Source organism: Capricornis sumatraensis, chromosome 11, assembly GCF_032405125.1.
Source record: "Capricornis sumatraensis isolate serow.1 chromosome 11, serow.2, whole genome shotgun sequence".
Lineage (NCBI taxonomy): Eukaryota > Metazoa > Chordata > Mammalia > Artiodactyla > Bovidae > Capricornis > Capricornis sumatraensis.
Window position 1 is genome coordinate 9,875,300 of NC_091079.1, and position 22,120 is coordinate 9,897,419.

Sequence of the window (22,120 nt, forward strand, 5' to 3'; positions counted from 1 at the left end):
ATTCCAGTCCCTAGAATGAAAAGGACATCTTTTTTGGATGTTAGTTCTAAAAGGTCTTGTAGGTCTTCATAGAACCATTCAACTTCAGCTTCTTCAGCGTTACTGGTTGGGGCATAGACTTGGATTACCATGATATTGAATGGTTTACCTTAGAAATGAACAGAGATCATTCTGTCATTTTTGAGATTGCATCCAAGTACTGCATTTCGGACTCTTTTGTTGACCATGATGGCTACTCTATTTCTTTTGAGGGATTCCTGCCCGCAGTTTTAGATATAATGGTCATCTGAGTTAAATTCACCCATTCCAGTCCATTTTAGTTCACTGATTCCTAGAATGTCAATGTTCACTCTTTTTTTTTTTTTTTTTTTTTTTAGAATATACTGCCTACTTTTCAATGTTCACTCTTGCCATCTCTTGTTTGACCACTTCCAATTTGCCTTGATTCATGGACCTGACATTCCAGGTTCCTATGCAATATTGCTCTTTATAGCATTGGACCTTGCTTCTATCACCAGTCACATCCACAGCTGGGTATTGTTTTTGCTTTGGCTCCATCCCTTCATTCTTTCTGGAGTTATTTCTCCACTGATCTCCAGTAGCATATTGGACACTTACTGTCCTGGGGAGTTCCTGTTTCAGTATCCTATCATTTTGCCTTTTCATACTGTTCATGGGGTTCTCAAGCAAGAATACTGAAGTGGTTTGCCATTCCCTTCTCCAGTGGACCACATTCTGTCAGACCTCTCCACCATGACCCACCCATCATGGGTTGCCCCATGGGCATGGCTTAGTTTCATTGAGTTAGACAAGGCTGTGGTCCTAGTGTGATTAGAGTGACTAGTTTTCTGTGAGTATGGTTTCAGTGTTGTGCCCTCTGATGCCCTCTTGCAACATCTACCATCTTACTTGGGTTTCTCTTACCTTGGGCGTGGGGTATCTCTTCACAACTGCTCCAGCAAAGCACAGCCACTGCTCCTTACCTTGGATGAGGGGTATCTCCTCACCACCACCCTTCCTGACCTTCAACATTGGATGGCTCCTCTAGGCCCTCCTGCGCTCAGGCAGGAACCACGCCTTGGACATGAGTTTGCTCCTCCTGCCCGCCACCCCTGGCCTCGGGTGCGGGGTGGTTCCTCTCGGCCGCTGCCCCTGACCTCGGACCTGGGGTGGCTCCTTCCGGCTGCCGTCCCTGGCCTCGGACGCGGGGTAAGTCCTCTCAGCTGTTGCTGCGCCGTCGCAGCCTGGCACTCCCGGTCACTGCCCCTGACCTCTGACGTTGGGCGCTCAGTGCGCTGGTCGCAGCCGCCCGTGCTTAGTGACTGCAGCTTTTATTTCTGTAATGACTAGGGTGTATGCTAACTGATCATTCATGTTTTTTGGATGAAATGTCTGTTCAAATCTTTGGCCAGTTTTTAAACTGTCTGTAGTGGCTATACTTTAGGCTTTTTTATTGAGCTGTGAGAATTCTGTGTGTTCTCAGCACAAGTCTTCTGTCACACATATGTATTGGGATATTTTCCCCCAGTTGGTGACTTACTTTAAAATTTGGTTAACAATATCTTTTGGAGAGTTAAAATTTTTAATTTTGATTAAGTCCAATTTGTGAATTGTTTAGGGTTCATATTTGTAAGACCTTTCTGAGGAATCTTCGCCTATATATATAATAGTTTGCATCTGGTAATCCCAAATTCCCAATCCATCCTTCCCCCACCCCTCCACAAATAGTTTCTTTTTTAAAAAAAAAAAGTATTATTGAAGTATAATTGATTTGCAATGTTATATTACTTTCTGCTGTTCAGCAAAGAGATTCCATTATGCATATATATATATATATGTATATATACATACATGTTATTTTCCATTATGGCTTATCACAGGATATGGAATACAGTTCCCTGTACTAGGCAGTAGGATCTTGTTGTATAAACACTAATTTGTATCTGCTAATCCCAAACTCCAAATCCTTACTCCTCCCCTCCACAAAGGGTTTCTTTTCTGTTTTCTCTACAAGTTCTATAGCTTAAGTTTTCGTGTTTATGTCCATGATTCCATTGAGTTAATCCTTATGAGTATTGTGAGATACAGGGGTGGAGATGATTCCCTCCCTTCCCTCACCCGTGAAGGTCCTTTTGTTCCAGCACAGTGTGTTAAAGACTATCCTTTTCCCCACTGAGTTGTCTTGGCATCTTAGGGGAAAAAAGTCAGCCAGGCATATGTGGGAAGAGCTATTTCTGAATTCTGTCATCTCTTCCATTTACGTCCATGTCTGTCTTTACACTGACTCCACGGTGTCTTCATATATGATAAGCAGAGTTCAGCCAGCTCCTCCCAGGACTCACAGTTAAGTGCCCTCAAGCAAGTGACATAATTAAGTGTAGCTGGCTGTGTATAGAGCAGTATTCTTTTTTTTTTTTGTATTAAAACTAAAGGACTAAAACTTCAGCCTGATTTATATTCATTTACTAATGCTTTTAATTACATCTCTTACCTATATATTTCTCATAGCTGTTATTGTTTCTAATGGGGTTTTATATATATATATGAAAGCCTTCCTAAGTGATCAAAGCAAAGAAATAGAGGAAAACAATAGAATGGGAAACTATAGAGATCTCTTCAAGAAAATGAGAGATACCAAGGGAACATTTCATGCAAAGATGGGTACAATAAAAGACAGAAATGGTATGGACCTAACAGAAGCCAGAAGATATTAAGAAGAAGTGGCAAGAATACACAGAAGAACTATACAAAAAAGATCTTCATGACCCAGATAACCACGATGGTATGATCACTCACCTAGAGCCAGACATCTTGGAATGTGAAGTCAAGTGAGTCTTATGAAGCATCATTATGAACAAAGCTAGTGGAGATGATGGAATTGCATTTGAGCTATTTCAAATCCTAAAAGATGATGCTATGAAAGTGCTACACTCAATATGTCAGCAAATTTGGAAAACTCAGCAGTAGCCACAGGACTGGCAAAGGTCAGTTTTCATTCCAATCCCAAAGAAAGGCAATGCCAGAGAATGTTCAAACTACTGCACAATTGCATTCATCTCACATGCTAGCAAAGTATTGCTCAAAATTCTCCAAGTGAAGTTTCAACAGTACATGAACCACAAATTTCCAGATGTTCAATCTGGATTTAGAAAAGGCAGAGGAACCACAGATCAAATTGCCAACATCTGTTGGATCATATAAAAAGCAAGGGCATTCCAGAAAAACATCTACATCTGCTTTATTGACTTCACCAAAGCCTTTGACTGTGTGGATCACAACAAACTCTGGAAAATTCTCAAAGAGATGGGAATACCAGAACACCTCATCTGCCTCCTGAGAAATCTGTATGCAAGTCAAGATGGAACAGTTAGAGCTGGACATGGAGCAATGGACTGGTTCCAAATCAGGAAAGGAGTACATCAAGGCTGTATATTGTTATTTAACTGCTTATTTAACTTCTATGCAGAGTACATCATAAGAAACGCTTGGTTGGATGAACCACAAGCTGGAATCAAGATTGCTGGGAGAAATATCAATAATCTCAGATATGCAGATGACATCACCCTTATGGCAGAAAGTGAAGAAGAACTAAAGAGCCTCTTGATGAAAGTGACAGAGGAAAGTGAAAAAGTTGGCTTAAAGCTCAACATTCAAAAAATGAAAATCATGGCATCAGGTCCCATCATTTCATGGGAAGTAGGTGGGGAAACAATGGAAACAATGACAGACTTTATTTTCTGGGCTCCAAAATCACTGCAGATGGTGATTGCAGCCATGAACTTAAAAGACGCTTACTCCTTGGAAGAAAAGCTATGACCAACCTAGATATCGTATTCAAAAGCAGAGACATTACTTTGCCAACAAAGGTCCATCTAGTCAAAGCTATGGTTTTTCCAGTAGTCACGTGTGGATGTGAGAGTTGGTCCATAAAGAAAGCTGAACGCTGAGCAATTGATGCTTTTGAACTGTGATGTTGGAGAAGACTCTTGTGAATCCCTTGGACAGCAAGAAGATCCAACCAGTCAATCCTAAAGGAAATCAGTCCTGAATATTCATTAGAAGGACTGATGCTGCAGCTGAAACTCCAATACTTTGGCCACCTGATGCGAAGAACTAACTCTTTGGAAAAGACTCTGATGCTGGGAAGGATTGAAGGTGGGAGGAGAAGGGGATGACTACCGGGGTCCAGCCCCTGTTGGATCCAGGGATTCCCTCAGGAGGAATGGCATTGGCAACTGAGATTTATTTAGAGATATAGAGAGAGATAAGAAAGAATATTGCAGTTAAGAAAATAGAGGAGAGAAAGAGGCTGATATTTCTTGGTTTACACAGAAAGCCAATAAAGCCCCAAGACAAGGGACTTGCACTGTTCACGTAGGCTGCAGGCACCCTCCCGGTCTCCCGAGGGAGTGAAGATGCAGAACGCCTTCCTGTTCAGGTCTTAGAAGCCCAGGCAAATAAGTGAACACGGAGGACCCCTGTGCTCCAAGGGATCAGCCTGAAAAAGAGTGAGAGAGAAAGAAAGAAAGAAAGAATGACACGGGGGAACCAGGCTTTCATGGAACTGGTCCATCACTTTATTTTTCAGGGAAGCTTTTATACTTTGGGTTGTACATAGAGATAAATGTAAAAAACAGAGTCATGCAGGGTCAGCAGCTCTGACCCTTATCAAGAGCAGGCCTTCTCTCTGCATACCTATCTGTAAACACAGGTCTTAGGTAATTTACATCATCTTCCAGCCAGGAGGCCTTGTTAACATTTTATGGCCCCATCTTTCTTGATAAAGGTTAGTTAACCAGAAAACTTGTTTTCCCTTAAGATGTTTTTCTGAAATCTGCTTTGTCCTTGGAAAATGATAAAGTTACATTTCTACATAAAAAGGAGTACAGTGATTTATAACAAAGGGAGAATTCATTAACTCAAAAGTCTAGTATTGCTAATATCAAAACTACTATATTCCTTTTTCTACATCCCAGTTACATTGATTAATATCCTCCCAGGTGCCTAAAAGATAAAGGATATGGAGGCCTGGTGGCAATCATTAACTCAACAATGAAACCCTTCACCAATATAATTCTTAGCTCTTTAAAAGGCTCTATATCTTTAAGATGTTTTAAGCTTCCCATGCCTCTTGCAGTTGGGAAGCTGTGAACAATCACATGCGTAGTTGTAAAAGTCCGGGTAAACCTGTCAGGCAAGTTAGAGAGCCATCAGAGGGGTTTGAGCTGAGACACTCCTTTTATATGCATTAACTGGAGATCTAGGTTAATTTTCCAAAGAAAGGTGGTCGGGGATAGGCCCCCGTTAATGCCAGAAGAGTATAGTATAGCAAACAGTAAACAGACAGATTTTGGTTTTGGGGTAGATGCTCAAACAGATCTAGGGGATCCGTTTGAGTCCTGATCTGCCTTGCCCGTCAGGCTCTTCCACATGACCTTGTCATGGGTGGGATCAGGGAGTCCCTCAAGTCCTGATCTTGCCTTGCCTGCCAGGCTCTTCCTCATGACCTTGTCTTGGGTGGGATCTCCGGTGTTGGTTCCTGCAGACGACAGAGGATGAGATGGTTGGATGACATCACTAACTCAATGGACATGAGTTTGAGCAGGCTCTGGGAGTTGGTGATGGACAGGGAGGCCTGGTGTGCTGCAGTCCATGGGGTCACAGAGTCAGACACAACTGAGGGACTGAACTAATGGACTGATAACACTGTTTTGCATATTAAATATACAGGAACAGCCCTCATTCTTGTCTGTGCAACAGTGTTGCCTCCCTGTGTACAGTAAATCCCCTACATACAAACCTTCCAGTTGTGAATTTCAATTACATGAAACTGCATTTGCATGTCCAATCACACAAGTAAGTTCATGTGTCTGGTGCACATTGTCATGTGTGTGCATCCTCTACAAGTGGATGTACTTGTAGAGTACTAGTAGGAGTACTAATAGTACTAGCAGTACTCTAGTACTTCTAGAGTGCTACTGTAGCCTAGGTAGTACTGCACAGTAAAGCACACAAAAGCAACCCACTTGTAGAAGATGCACACACATGACAAAGTAGATGTACTTGTAGAGTACTAGTAGAAGTACTACTAGTAGTACTTATACTACTAGAAGTACTCTAGTACTTCTAGAGTACTACTGTACTCTAGATAGTACTGTACAGGAAAGCACACAAAAGCAAAACCACTTCTACAGGATGCACATACATGACAACGTACACCAGACACATGAACTTAGTTGTGTGATGTGACATGCAAATGCAGGTTCACATCGTTGAAATTGTACAGTGTCTTTATTTCAAGCTCAGGATGTCACCTATGAAGAGAAGAAAAGGAGCTACTACCCAGATGTAACTGGACCATTTTTTCAACAGGGTAGATAGAATTGAATCGAGTAAGGAACCTATGCCATCAGTGTCAGGCATGAGTGAAATCACAGCTTGCCCTCCATCTCCTATCGCTGATGACCCTTCAGCTCTACTATCCCCCACCTCCTCTCTCTCCTCCAGTCAGTCACTCTTCTTACCTGTCCACTTGATGCCAGCACCTGCATGCCCTATACTTTTCAAGGCACTGTACTGTAACGGTGTTTTATTTTTTACATCTGTTTGTGTAAAAAGTATTATATGTCTCCTAAAGTACAGTATTATATACACAATTATTAGTTGAATAACAGGGCTAACTTTGTTGGACTTAGGAACTCATCTCACACGCTAGTAGTGTAATGCTCAAAATTCTCCAAGCCAGGCTTCAGCAATACATGAACCGTGAACTTCCAGGTATTCAAGCTCGTTTTAGAAAAGGCAAAGGAGCCAGAGATCAAATTGCCAGCATCCACTGGATCATTGAAAAAGCAAGAGAGTTACAGAAAAACATCTATTTCTGCTTTATTGACTATGTCAAAGCCTTTGACTGTGTGGATCACAATAAAATGTGGAAAATTCTTCAAGAGATGGGAATACCAGATGATCTGACCTGCCTCTTGAGAAAACTATATGCAGGTCAGGAAGCAACAGTTAGAACTGGACATGGAACAACAGACTGGTTCCAAATAGGAAAAGGAGTACATCAAGGTTGTATATTGTCACCCTGCCTATTTAACTTATATGCATGAGAAACATCATGAGAAACGCTGGGCTGGAGGAAGCACAAGCTGGAATCAAGATTGGTGGAAGAAATATCAATAACCTCAGATATGCAGATGACACCACCCTTATGGCAGAAAGTGAAGAGGAACTAGAAAGCCTCTTGATGAAAGTGAAAGAGGAGAGTGAAAAAGTTGGCCTAAAGCTCAACATTCAGAAAACGAAGATCATGGCGTCTGGTACCATCATTTCATGGGAAATCGATGGGGAAATAGTGGAAACAGTGTCAGACTTTATTTTTGGGGGCTCCAAAATCACTGCAGATGGTGATTGCAGCCATGAAATTAAATGACACTTACTCCTTGGAAGGAAAGTTATGACCAACCTAGATAGCACATTGAAAAGCAGAGACATTACTTTGCCAACAAAGGTCCATCTAGTCCAGGCTATGGTTTTTCCAGTGGTCATATATGGATGTGAGAGTTGGACTTGAAGAAAGTTGCTGCTACTGCTAAGTCACTTTAGTCGTGTCCGACTCTGTGCGACCCCATAGACGGCAGCCCACCAGGGTCCCCCGTCCCTGGGATTCTCCAGGCAAGAACACTGGAGTGGGTTGCCATTTCCTTCTCCAATGCATGAAAGTGAAATGTGAAAGTGAAGCCACTCAGTCGTGTCCGACTTCATGACCCCATGGACTGCAGCCTACGAGGCTCCTCCATCCATGGGATTTTCCAGGCAAGATTATTGGAGTGGGTTGCCGTTGAATTGATGCTTTTGAACTGTAGCATTGGAGAAGACTCTTGAGACTCCTTTGGACTGCAAGGAGATCCAACCAATCTGTCCTAAAGGAGATCAGTCCTGGTTGTTCATTGGAAGGACTGATGCTGAAGCTGAAACTCCAATACTTTGGCCACCTCATGTGGAGAGTTGGCTCATTGGAAAAGACCTTGATGTTGGGGGGGATTGGGGGCAAGAGGAGAGGGGGACTACAGAGGATGAGTTGGCTGGATGGCATCACTGACTTGATGGACATGAGTCTGAGTGAACTCCGGGAGTTGGTGAGGGACAGGGAGGCCTGGCGTGCTGTGGTTCATGGGGTCACAAAAAGTCGGACACGACTGAGCGACTGAACTGAACTGAACTGAGGAGCAAATTGGACTTATGAACATGCTCTCAGAATGGAACTCATTCTTATGTAGGGACTTACTTATACTTGTGGCTCATCTGGTCTGTTTTCCAGATGCCCACTTTGCAGGGAGGACTGTCCCCCATGAGAGCAGAGACTGGTAAAGAATCACACGTAGGTTCAGCTTTGGAGGCTGTGGTGGGGGGTGGAGGGGGACTGGGGGGAGCAGGGAGGGCTGGCCTGGTGCTGCTGCAATCCAGCTGCTGTCACCATAAAGGACTCCAGCCCAGTGCACCAGATCGGCAAGGAGGCTGGACAACTTGGGGCTTTACTACGTCTCCATTTAAAACACAAAACCACTGTACAGGCCAGTCCAGACTCCCCTCTCAGGCCACGTATGGCCAAATGCTCCGCTGTGATCTCTGTCTACATGGTAACTGAAGGCAGAGAAAGTGAGTGAGAACTTGACCCTAGGCTACAGAATAAGTCTGCATCATACCCTACCAATCAGGGCTGGACAGAGAAGGAGCAGTCACTCCAGGTGCTATGGAAATAAAAATTTTTTTAATTTAAATTTATTTATTTTAATTGGAGACTAATGCTTTACAATATTGTATTGGTTTTGCCATACATCAACATGAATCCACCGTGGGTGTACACGTGTTCCCCGTCCTGAACCCCCCTCCCTCCTCCTTCCCCATACCATCCCTCTGGGTCATACAAGTGCACCAGCCCCAAGCATCCTGTATCCTGCATCGAACCTGGACTGGCAATTCATTTCATATATCATATTATACATGTTTCAATGCCATTCTCCCAAATCATCCCACCGTCTCCCTCTCCCACAGAGTCCAAAAGACTGTTCTATACATCTGTGTCTCTTTTGCAGTATGTTACGTGTGTTACGTGTGTTGTAATGAATAAATCAAATTCACTACAGTCTGTTCTTTATTCAGATATCCTTAGTATTTACCAGGTATCCTTTTTCTGTTCCAGGAGACTTTTCTGGGCACCACGTTACATTCAGTCATGTCTCTGTAGGTTCCTCTTTGGCTGTGATAGTTTCTCTCATTTTCCTTGGTTTTGATGACCTTGACAGTTTGGAGGAGTGTAACTGAAAGTGTTAGTCGCTCAGTCCTGTCCAACTTTGTCCAACCAGACAGACTGTAGCCCACTAGGCTGCTCTGTCCCTGCAGTTCTCCAGGTAGGAATACTGGAGTGGGTAGCCATTCATTTCTCCAGGAGTTCGTCCCAACCCAAAGATTGAACCTGTGTCTGCACTGCACATTGAACCTACACTGCAGGCAGGTTCTTTACCACCTCAGCCACCAGGGAAGCCGTGTTTTTAATGAGTTTGACACTTTAGAAGAGTACTGGTCAGGTATATTGTAGCATGCCACTCCATTGAAGTTTTTCTGAGGTTTTCCTCATGATTAGAATATGGTTATGGATGAGGGAAGAAAAGTGCCCTTTTCATAATATCAGGTTAAGGGTACATACTATCTACACTTTTGTATAGCTCATTATTTTGCATTGTTTCTTCTCTAGTCACTAGGAGCTCTTTCAGCTGGCTGTGTTCTTCAGAGAGACCCTCACTGATGTGGGTCCGTGTGGGATCTTTGCCTTTTAAACCCATCGTTACTTTCTGGCACTGCAGGATGATTTAGGCTCATCTTGCGTATCTCCCATCTCTGTGCTGGAATTGGCCATTTCTCCAAGGAGCCCTGGTTTCTCTTATTAGAAAGATCCCCAGAGGTTAGAAAAGCCCATCGAGGGACAGTGTCATTTGCAGCATATCAAGGGCACAGGACTGAAAACTGTGGACAGTATCCTTTGGGTTTCTCCATTGTGAACTTCCTTCCACACTGATCTCTTTAAAAGGAAGTTACTATGCAGCCCGCCCCAAAGGAGTTGGGAGTCAGCTCTACCTCCTTGGCTGGGAGGAGGGCCACCTACATACAGAATTTGCAATTCTTCTGCGTGGGAAGTGGTATATTCCTCATGTGCTGATTTATTCAAACATTTGTTTATATACTTCGGTTATATTTGTGTTTAGTGTTTGTTTTGTAGTTTGTAATCTAATTTTGTTGATCAAATTGTTCCACCTTTGGCCATTTGGTAGACTCCTGTGGGCCTTTTTATATGCCCCCATCAATGTGTACTTTGTTTGTTTTTGTCTTTTTGAATGCTCCCTTGCTTCCTGGCTCTGAAGATGCCCAGGATCATCTTGTATATTTCTGCCCCAGCCCTGGAGTCAGCTGCTTCTCTGAGTAGCTCTGGTTCCCTTTATTACAGCATGGTGTTAGGAACCGTGATCTGGAGCCAGGTGAGCTCAATGCTGCTGAGGAGGTCACTGCTTCCAGGCCCCTCAGCTGACAGAGCAAGGAACTGTGTGTGTACTAACCAGCGTACACACGTGTCTATCTATTGCTGTTGTTTAGGCTCTAAACTGGGTCTGACGCCTTTGCAATTCCATGGACAGTAGCCCCCCCCAGGCTCCTCTGTCTGTAGGATTTCCCAGCCAAGAATACTGGAGTGGCTTGCCATTTCCTTCTCCAGATCTTCCAGAGCCATGGATCCTGCTTGGCAGGTGGACTCTTCACCACTGAGCCACCTGGGAAGCCCTGTCTATAACCATCTCTATAGTAAGCTCTAACCATCTATAATCCTCTCTATAGGAAGCTAGACATGAGTGCACACTGCCGTCTCCAGCCCTCATCCACAGCCTCCTGGGCCATGCTGCTCTTCTCTTTCCCCGTCTGTAAGTTCTCACTCCAGCAGTGAGAAACCCGGCTCCCAGCAGCCACGGTCCAGAATGAATCTATTTTATTAAGGAAGGCAGGGCAATGTTGCTGTCCACGGCCTGAAGCACTTGAGTGGCCTTCCTCCTGGAAAGTCTTGGGTCTTCGTGTCCACGGTGGCCAGTCTTCTCGTGCTGTGGGCTTAGCTCAAGCCTCAGCAGGTCCCAGACCAGATCAGAGTCTCGGAAATGTACCTCACAGCACCATCTGCTCCCCTTAGAGCCATTATCAGCATCAGATTTAAGTAGCTTGTTTTGCAGTTGATTGTGTTACTGATTCTTCTTTCCCGGAACATTGGCTTCATAGGCACGGACCTCATCCACCTTGCTCAGGGGCTGGCACTGGATGCGTATTAGGTATGTGACTGACATTTAGTGGAAAGACACAGGAGACGTGAAGAGATGTGAGGTGTGGTCTTCTAGACCTTCTACCCAGTGACACAAGAGAAGGGTTGAGTATATAACATTAGAGGCGTTTCTGCTTCTAGAATTCTTAGCTCCTTTAAGTAATTAGCTTCTGCCTTTCAGAAGTTCATGCTCTGTAAATGGTTGTGTATGGAAATCAAAATTATCTGGGAAAAAAGAGAAAAGATCCCGGGCAATATCCAGTTATTTGAAGGACACAGTGTGGAGCGAATAGCGCTGAGCCAAGGAACTGTTAGTTGAAGGAAATGGATGGTGAATCAGATGCAACAGAGAAAACAGACATGATGCTAATTTTTCAGACTTGTTCCAAAGAAAATTTATGGATGTGTTGGATCATATAAACATAGCTTCTCTGTTGGAAAATACCGGGTGTTTATGCTCAATATTGGAAAGGACCCTGGGCTCCAGGTGCACACTCAGTGCGTCTTCCTCATATTTGCAGCTCTCTTTCCTGTCTGTCTTTAATTCTAAACATGGATTCTGGCACATTGAAGGTGATTTTTTTTATTGTGGATTTGGGGTGGCATTTTTGCCACTGAAATTATTAGTTTAAAAAGAAGGATATGGGATGTAAAATTCTTTATTGTAATTCTACTCCTTGAGGTTGCCTATAGCATTTCATGCTTCATAAGATCGAGGATTTTGCTCATTTCCCTTTGGAAAAAATAAATACAACTTTCACTTAGCAGTAGGTCTTAAAGGAAGCTAAAGACACTCGTTTAACTTTCTGTTTCACTATAAGGGCATTCTGATGATGACGGACGTGTGATCTGAAGTGCTCCAGTCCTGCACTGGCCACTAGCTGTCTCCCAGACCGGGACCAAAGCCTTGTAGCTTAAAGCTGCAGGAACAAAGTTGGCTTAAAGAAACAGGGGCTGGTTGCTGGTAAGAGTCGCCAGACATGGAGTGCAGGGCAGTTCCTTGCCTCCCTGCTGGAGGAGATGCAGACAAACCGGCACCCCCTGCCCTGGGGAGTTTGAAGGCGTTTAGACTGGAGGAGTGTGGAGATGTACCTAACACATCTTGTGGTCCTTCAGCCTTTGGGTGTGCTCGTGATTTGGGCTGGTTGCTTGGGAGTCCTGTCCATTTAACTGGGAGTCACAGCGGGAGGAGTCAGTGATAGAGTATGGCTCTGGTGTTGAATACAGAGGACGAAAATGCCTTTGGGGGCCAGACCTGGTCTTAAAGTTGTGAATCTTATTAATAGGCAAAGTGCTTCCTCACTGTCTTAACATCCAGCACTTTACTCCTCGATTTCAAACTGGAGCTCACACCAGGTACCTGGAATTGTGCCATGACATAGCTGCTGCTTTGTGCCAAGAAAGTGGGAAAGCTTTTAAATATTGGGAATTATTTTAGTTATAGGAAAATTTTACTTATAATAGGAACAGTCATCATTACATCCCCCTCTCCTCAGAAAAGAATGTAGCTGCCAAGGACTCCTTAAGGAGCAGTGATAGAATGAAAAGGATGCTGAACAGGACGGGTCCCTGGGGTGATGTGCAGATGCTCTGTAAATAGCTCTGCTGTTTTCCTGTAAAATGCCTGGCATACTTTGTAATGCAAGGCTGTACTGTACTGCCAGGTCCTGTACTGGCAGGCTGTGTGATGCAGGATTCCACACTGAATCTCAGAGGCATGCATACATGGCAAAAAGCATCTGGATCTTTCTGAAGTTGTAGACTACAGGCATCCCTAGGCACCCATGGGAGATTGGCTCCAGGACCCACTGCAGGTACCAAAATCTGAGGATGCTCAAGTGCCAACCTGGACCATCCGTATCCACAGGTTCAGCATCTGTGGGCTCAACCAACTGTGAATATGATGTGCTGCCTGTATTTAAATGACTGACATTTTAAAATTTAGCATGCTTGGAAATATAATCCTGCCACATCACCTGTGTTCAATAGTCATTGCTTCTCCTTTAGCATCTGATCCTCTGAAAAAATAAAACATGAACAGATGTTTGGTCTGAGCTACTCTCAGGAATTTGGAGCATGCAAACAACCCTGCATGTTCTAGCATGAAACTGGCACAGAAGTGTGAAGAATCACTTCTGTTTCATCTCGTTACCCAGAACCCTAGGCCATTCTGGAATCTGTGGGCAAAATCCTTCACGTTTTTCATGGCCCTGTTTAAAGTGAAAAGCCAGGCATTGAACCCGTCTGGCCGTGTTTGCTAGCCCCTGTATGAGTGTTCCCAGTTACGTGTGTTCTACTCTTTAAGGAAATTTCTCTTTTCCTGTTTCCTGTCTCCTTCCATTCTTTTCCTGTCTGTCTGCCTCTTTGCCCGTGAGGTGCCTCTTCACAGCACAGCTCATCCTGATCTCTTGCTACCCATGACTCACATATCAGGTAAAACGTGGTGCTTACATCCTTATCAAGAATGTTTCGGCCTTTGCTGTATCCAGGCACAGCCTATGCGTTGTAAGGAGGACACCCACCCAAGTCTGAGATGGGGTCTGCCTACCAGCTTTCCACATTTCAACATTTAGTGCTCCAGGAAAAAGCAGTTTAGGAGCTGAAAAATCACAGGCATTTTAAGGAAATATCAAAAAAAGGACACAGCACTATTTTCGTGCCTTGTTAGCCACAAGGCCATTTTGTCACTGTAAGAAAAATATGTATTCGATTTAATTTGGTTTTTCAGTATGCTTGTCATGTTTGAGATATCAAACAAAAAAATGGAAATGTTTCCATTTTCTGCAGTGTGCAAGGAGACGGGTCTGAAGGTGGAGTGAACTGAGAAGAGGACTGTATTTCTGTGAACTCTGCGTCTTTCCCTTTAAGGAAATCTAGGAGATAACTTCTGGTTGAGGGCTGTCTTTGACCAGAGCTCCACCAAGCACAGGAGTGTGTACCTGGAGAGGACCAGAGATTCCAGTCACTGGCATGGGGCATTCCTCTCTAATTTGGCCAAACTGCCTTTGAAAGGCAGGCGAATTTAGCATACATTTTTCTTTCTGTCAGTCCGGAGAGTGCCTGGTGTCCATTCTGGATCTGGATCCCATTATGCGTGTTCCCAGACAAGATGTCTCTGTGTCTGTCACAATCCAAAATCAGAGCCAGCCAAGCCCTGTGACTTCCCTGAGCGGAACTCCTGCTGTTACTGGACGTGCGGTTCCCTGGGGGTCAGCCAGCCTCCTCACTTCTGGAGGTACTGAGTATTGTTGCAGATTCAGCTTTGAGACAAGTGGACAATATCTGATGGCCACAACTTAGCTTCCAAGGAGGTGAGCAATGTTCAGACACTGACGCACTTTCTTTCTCAGCCCTGAGCCCCTGACTGAGTTCACGGCGGAGCAGGACAGTGGTCCCCAGAGGGGAATCGGGGAGCCGTCTACCAGCAGGAGGGCTCTGTTCACATTCCTTTCCTCCTTTCAAGGTCTTTCCCCTAAGGAGCCCTCAACCACATTCTCTTTCCGCTTTTATAGATGCGAACGACACGCAAGGTCTCAGTCTGGCCGGTGGGCCTGGTCGGTGGGCGGCGCTATGAACGTCCGCTGGTGGAGAACGGCAAAGTCGTGGGCTGGTACACCGGCTGGAGAGCAGACAGGCCTTTCGCCATCGACATGGCAGGTGAGGCGCGTGGATGGCGGGGTTTGCTCCTGCAGGACTGTTCCCGCCACCTCTCTATCGTGCAACTGCCCTGGAGGAAGGATGCTTTGAAAGACTGCTTCGGTTCTACTCTAGGCTATATTACGTTCAGCCGATGAACTATTTAAGTAAACCCTCAACGCATGCTTTGTGGGTAATTCAAGGAGAAATCAATTTTTGGAGTGATTAGAAAACGCTCATTCCACTTTGTCACCTGTCCATACAGCCATCCCTTTTCCAGGGGGGTGGGTTGGCGGGAGGGGAGCTGGTGGGGACCAGACGTGGCCCAGGCTTCACGGGCTCTGCAGCCTGCAGCTCTCTGTGCTTTGTCTACAAGTCCAGCTGGTCATAACATATCACATGTGTACTGGTTACAATACAATCACATGTGTTATAACATATCCCATGTATAATATATCCCGTGTACTGGTAAATGGAACAGGCATATGGTATAGGCAAGCTCATCATTTTAATGATTATTGATACATTTAGGGCTTATTGATACATTTAGTAACTAAAATATAAAATTGGATGACTGGTTGTTCAAACATGGATTAACATTAAATATAACTGTCTTCTGAAGTTTTTGAAATGAAACTGTTTTTGACGTTGGTTGAAAACCAACCAACTAAATTGAATAAAACCTACAGTAGCCCACAAATTCTAAAATGCTGCTTCATCACAAAGTGACTCATTTTCTAGGGGTTATATGAAATGATGCCTGTGATTACTCTAGAAGGATGCAGTTTGAAACATGAGGCTTGGAGGCCAAAAAAAAAAAAAAAAAATCACTGACATCTATAACCTAGAAAATGAAGGCAGAGTTGCTTCAAAATTGATCTCATCCATCTTCAGGTCTGAAACAGAGCTCTGTCAGCCTGGGCTTGGTCAATATTGTGTGTGTTATTTCCCAGCTGTAGTCAGAATCACTACGTTCAGAATTCTGATGGGATGGAAGCTATGTTCTGCTTGGCTTCATCACTTTAATTATGACAGTACTATAAATTTGAGGGAGTGAGGCCATGAAGAGGACTAGGGATAAAACTGCTGGGGAAAGCCTTGTGGATGGCTGCTCCACTGCCCGGCATCATGGGAGAAGACAAGGTAGGACATCCTAACTCCACATTTCCCGAGAGCACACATTTCCCGAGTGCACACATTTCCCGAGTGCACACATTTGGGGGCCATGTGCCATGGTCTGTGACCCTCCCCTGATCCTCCTCTCCCAAACCCTTTCCCTGCATCCTGACCTCTCCGTTGCTCTTCCAATCCAAGCCTTACTCCTCATCCCTCAGTTCTTACAGCCCCAGAGCTGAGCTGACTTCTCAACCAAAGCATCTTCCTGAAGGCAGAGAGGCAGGTCAGCCATATTTGGAAGGTCTCAAGGATTCTCAAAAGAGTTATCTCCTCAATCCAGTCTGAGTTTGTGGCCCTGAAAGTATGACTGACTATAACCTATAACGTGTCTTTGAGAATCGAGGTTATTGTTTTTTTTCTATTCAGAAGTGTCCCTTTGAGCACAAGACTTGGGTACTATTAGGAAAAATCTTGTGCTTCTCTGGGACTTGGCCTCCTCATGCAGAATGAGGGAGTGAGTGGCCAGTCAGGTCTTCCCTAATGAATTCCTCCTTTCCCTGGCTTCCTACCTTGGAAGTCCAAAGAAAAGTCCAGGTCCCTGGATTCTAAGTGAGGGTGTGACTGCTAACACAGCCAGCTGGCAGATAGCTGGTCCTAATTGTCCCCAGAGCCTTGCCTGAACTTCCCAGGAGCATCTCTGCTGATCACCCTGCAAGGTAACTTCAAGGTGAAAATAACATGGATACATCTTTCTGGACTTTGCTGTAAGAACTTTATGCAGATGATCAAGTATCCAGTAAACAGTAAACCCACTGAGTGTTCTGCATTGCTTCCTCCAGAATTTGGATACAAATAGATATATCCAAAATTCAAGAAAGGCACATGGGTTTTGTGATTTAGGCTGGCTACTGATAAGATATTTGATGCTCTTTCACTGCCAAAATCTCTGGGAAACTTTTCTCCATGACATGACTTATAGTTGGATTTTTCTAAGCCCCTTATTATATCTCAAAGCATAAGAGCTATCATAAAAAAATGAATGATTTGCTTATTTTTTATTAATTACCCTTATTTTAACATAGGAATAAAATTTCTGTCTCAAAGAAAACAACTTTTGAAACACTAAATTATTTTATTCACACATGAATTTTCTTTGGAAATTAGTTTTCAGCAAATTATTGATATTTTTGGACATCTTTACATGACAGTGATTTGGTTGATAACATAAAGATCTGACTTTGAGGCAGTTTGTTCTCATTCTAAAACTTGGAATTCCACAGCTTTGTTTAGATTACATATAATCCATTTATTCTTAGTGGGGCAGGAGGAAGATCTTTTAGATGTTCTTGTACAAATGATACTTCCCACCTCATTTTCAAGGGACAGACACACACAGTCACTATCTCTAGAGAGAAGGAAGCAGAAAACCCACTTCCCTGCTGTACCCAGGAAAGCCTGAGAAGCACTTCTTTGAAAAAGGTTGGGATCGTTGCCTTGGGGGCCTGCATTGGAGCCTGGGCCTTGCTTGGATTGCCACAAACTGATGAAAATGCAACTGACAGCTGCATTGGGTCCTGGCTCCTTGGACCAGCACCAGCCTGAAGGCCCACGTGGATTGCGGAGCCAGCCATGTGAGATTGTTTTACCCCACCCACCATTAGGCCCACAGCCCCATGAGAGGAACATCCCTGTAGCCAGCCAGGCCAGGGCCCAGGCTCCCACCATCACACTCATAGTAGCCAGCCCAGCCACAGAAGAAGAAGGCACACAGCCCACAGAGGGGGCACCCCTAGAGCATATAGCTCTGGAGACCAGGGAAGAGTAGGTTGCAGGGCCCCATAGGACGTCTCCTACATGAGGCTACTTCTCCAAGATCAAGAAACGTAACCAGCCCACCTAACACAGAGGAATAAACAAAATTGGGCAAAATAAGGAGATGAAAGAATATGTTCTAAATGAAAGAACAGGGCAACCTCAGAAAGAGAACTAAACAAAGTGGAGAAAATGAATTTACCTGATAAAGAGTTCAAGGTGATAATTATAAACAAGCTCATCAAACTCAGAAGAATGAATGAACATGGTGAGAATTTCAACAAAGAGCTAGAAAATATAAAGAAGAATGAAGCACAATTTAGGAATACAATAAATGAAATAAAAAATACACTAGAAGGATTCGACAGTAGATTACATAATATAGAGGAACAGGTCAGTGATCTGGAAGACAGAGTAGTGGAAATCAAGCTGAACAGGAAAAAAATTTTTAATGATGGTAGTTTAAGAGACTCCTGGGACAACATCAAATAAACTAACATCCACATTAGAGGGGTCCCAGAAGGAGAAGAGAGAGAGAAAGAAGTAGGTAACTTATTTGGAGAAAAAAGTAGCTGAAAACTTTCTTAACCTGGGAAAGGATATCGACATCCAGGTCCAAGAAGCACAGAGTGTCCCGAAAAAGATGAACTCAATGACGTCTACACCAAGACCTTATAATTAAAGTGGCAATTATTAAAGAGAGACTCTTAAAAGCACCAAAAGAAAAGCAACTAGTCACATATAAGGGAACTTCCATGTGACAATCAGCTTTCTTTTTGGCAGGAATTTTGCCAGCCAGAAGAGAGTAGCATGATATATTCAAAGTGATGAAAGGGGGAAAAAAAGGAATACTCTACCTAGCAAGGTTAGCATTCAGATTTGAGGAGAAAGGATTTTAAAGGTAAGCAAAAGTTAAAGGAATTCAGTACCACTGGGCTTCCCTGGTGGCTCAGCTGGTAAAGAATTCACCTGCAATGCAAGAGACCTGGCTTTGATCCCTGGGTTGGGAAGCTCCCCTGGAGAAGGGAAAGGCTACCCACTCCAGTATTCTGGCCTAGAGAATTCCATGGACTGTATAGTCCATGGGGTCACAAAGAGTCAGACACGACTGGGCCACTTTCACTTTCTTTCACTTTCAACCAGCTTTGCAAAATATGTTAAAGAGGCTAGTTTAAAGAGAAAATACCACAACTAAAAATATGAAAATTAGAGAAGGAAAAAAATCTCACTGGTAAAAACAAATATATAGTAAAAGCAATAGATCAGCTGCTTTAAAAGCTAGTAGGAAGGTTAAAAGTATAAAATCATCTGTATCCACAATAAGAAGTAATTAAGAAATACACAAACAAAAAGATGCAAAATAATTACACTAAATAGACTAAATATTCCAATCAAAGGACATAGAGAAGCTGAATGAATAAAAAACAAAATCCATGTATATGCTACCTATAAGAAATTAACCTCATCTCTAAAGACACATGAAGACTGAATGTGATGTCATGGAAAAAGGTATTCCACATAAATGGAATTGAAAAGCAGGGAATAGCAATACTTACATCAGATGAAAGACTTTAAAACAAAGAAGAAATAGACAAAGAAGAATATTATGTAATGATAAAAGGATTTATCAAGAAGATATAACAATTGTTAATGTATATGCACTCATTATGCTGCTAAGTGGCTTCAGTTGTGTCCGACTCTGTGCAACCCCATAAACGGCAGCCCACCAGTCTCCCCCGTCCCTGGGATTCTCCAGGCAAGAACACTGGAGTGGGTTGCCATTTCCTTCTCCAATGCATGAAAGTGAAAAGTGAAAGTGAAGTCGTTCAGTCGTGTCCGACTCTTAGCAACCCCATGGACTGCAGCCTACCAGGCTCCTCCATCCATGGGATTTTCCAGGCAAGAGTACTGGAGTGGGGTGCCATCGCCTTCTCCGATGCACCCATTATAGGAGTACCTAAATGCATAAAGCAAATATTAACAAACACAAAGGGAGAAAATAATACAATACATTACAATATTAATAATAGGGACTTTGATGCCCTACTTATATCAGTGGACAGATCATCTAGATAGAAAATCAATAAGGAAAGTTGGCTTTAAATGACACATTAGAGCAGATGAAATTAATAGATTCAGAACCTTTCATTAAAAAACACCAAAATATATACTCTTCAAGTGCACATAGAACATTTTCCAGGATAGATCACACAAAAAAAAGTTTCAACAAATGTAAGAAAGTTGAAATTATATCAAATGTATTTTCTGATCATAACAGTATGGAAACAGAAATCAAATACAGGAAAAATAATGCAAAAAAACACAAATATTTGGAGACTAAACAACATACTACTAAACAACCGATGAGTCTTGAAGAAGTCACAGAGGAAATTTTAAAATATACCCAGAGACAAATGAAAATGGAAGCATAAAGTAACAAAATCTATGGGACACAGCAAAAGCAGTTCTTAGAGGGAAATTAGAGGCATAAAGGACCACCTCAGGAAACATGAAAAAAATCTCACATAAGCAATCTAACATTACACCTAAAAGAACTAGAAAAAGAAAAACAAAACCAGAAGGTAGTCAAAGGAATGAATTACAAAGATCAGGACACTAATAAATGAAACAGAGAGTAAGGAAAAACAAAAGACAAGATCAGTGAAACTAAGGATGGTACTTTGAAAAGATATATTGATAAAGCTTTAGCCAGACTCAGCAAGAGGAAAAGAGGGGATCCAAATAAATAAAATCAGAACTGAAAGAGGAGACATTACAACCAATACCACAGAAATACAAAGGATTATAAGACATTACTATAAAAGTTTCCAATAAAATGGACAATATATTATAGAAGAAATGAATAAATTCCTAAAAATGTATAATCTCTCAAGACTGAATCAGAAAGAAATAGAAAATACGAGCAGACCCCATTACCACTAATAAACTGGAATCAGTAAGTTAAAAACTCTCAACAACTAAAAGTCCAGGACCAAACAGCATCATAGGTGATTTTTATCAAAATGTAAACAGGAGTTAATGCCTATTCTTCTCAAACTATTCCAGAATTACAAAGAGAAAAGAATGCTTCCAAACTCATTTTATGAGGCCAGCATCATTTTGATACCAGACACATCACAGACACAACAGAAAAAAGAAAGGGAAAGAAAGCAAAAATAAATTTATAGAACATTATTACTAATGGACATAGATACAAAAGTCCTCAACAAAATATTAGCAAACTGAATTCAATAAAACATTAAAATACACCATGATCAGATGGGATTTATTCAAAGGATGCAAGCATGGCTCACTATCCACAAATCAAGCAATGTAATACACCACATTAACAAGGTGAAGAATAAAAATCATATCATCTCAATAGATGCAGAAAAAGCTTTTGACAAATTCAACATTCATTTATGATAACTCATAAAAAGTTGGTATAGAGGGAATGTACCTCAATATAATGAAGCCCATAAACAACAAAAATACAGCCAACAGTGAAAAGTTTAAAGAATTTCCTCTAAGATCAGGAGTAAGACAAGATAGCCACACTTATCAATGTAGGAGCCAACTCCTAGCCACAGCACTTACACAAGAAAAAAAAAATCCAAATTGGAAAGGAAGATGTAGAACTATCACTATTTGATGATGACATGATACTATATTTTAAAAATCCTAAAGATGCCATCAAAAAACTATTAGAAATAATCGTTGAATTCAGTAAAGTTTCAGTATACAAAATTAACATGTGTTACCTTCCTACCTGTTTACAATAAACTACCAGAGAGAGAAATTAGGAAAATAATACCATTTACAAGTGCATCAAAAAGAATAAAATGCAGGGAATAAATCTAACTCAAGAGGTAAAAAGCTGTACTCTGAAAACTATAAGACACTGATGATAGAAGTTGAAGACAACACAAACAAATAGAAAGGTATATTGTGTTCATGGATCGGAGGAATTAATGTTAAAATGACTAAACTACCCAAGACAATCTACAGATTTAGTGTAATCCCTATGAAAAAAACCAACAGCATTTTTCACAGGAGAATAATTCTAAACTTTATTTGGAACCGTAAAAAACCCCAAATAGGAAAAGCAATCATGAGAAAGAAGAACAAAGCTGGAGGTATCATGCTCCCTGATTTCTTACTAAACTACAAAGCCATAGACATCAAACTAGTGTGGTACTA

At 42.5% G+C, this 22,120-nt stretch overlaps 1 protein-coding gene across 1 annotated transcript in view; it reads left to right on the forward strand.

The window, feature by feature from the left end:
* Window positions 1-22,120, forward strand: part of B3GAT2 (beta-1,3-glucuronyltransferase 2) — a 109,550-nt gene that overhangs the window by 30,143 nt on the left and 57,287 nt on the right. The window contains exon 2 of the mRNA XM_068983384.1: window positions 14,869-15,013. Coding sequence (XP_068839485.1) covers window positions 14,869-15,013 — 145 coding nt within the window. The remainder of the gene's footprint in view (window positions 1-14,868; window positions 15,014-22,120) is intronic.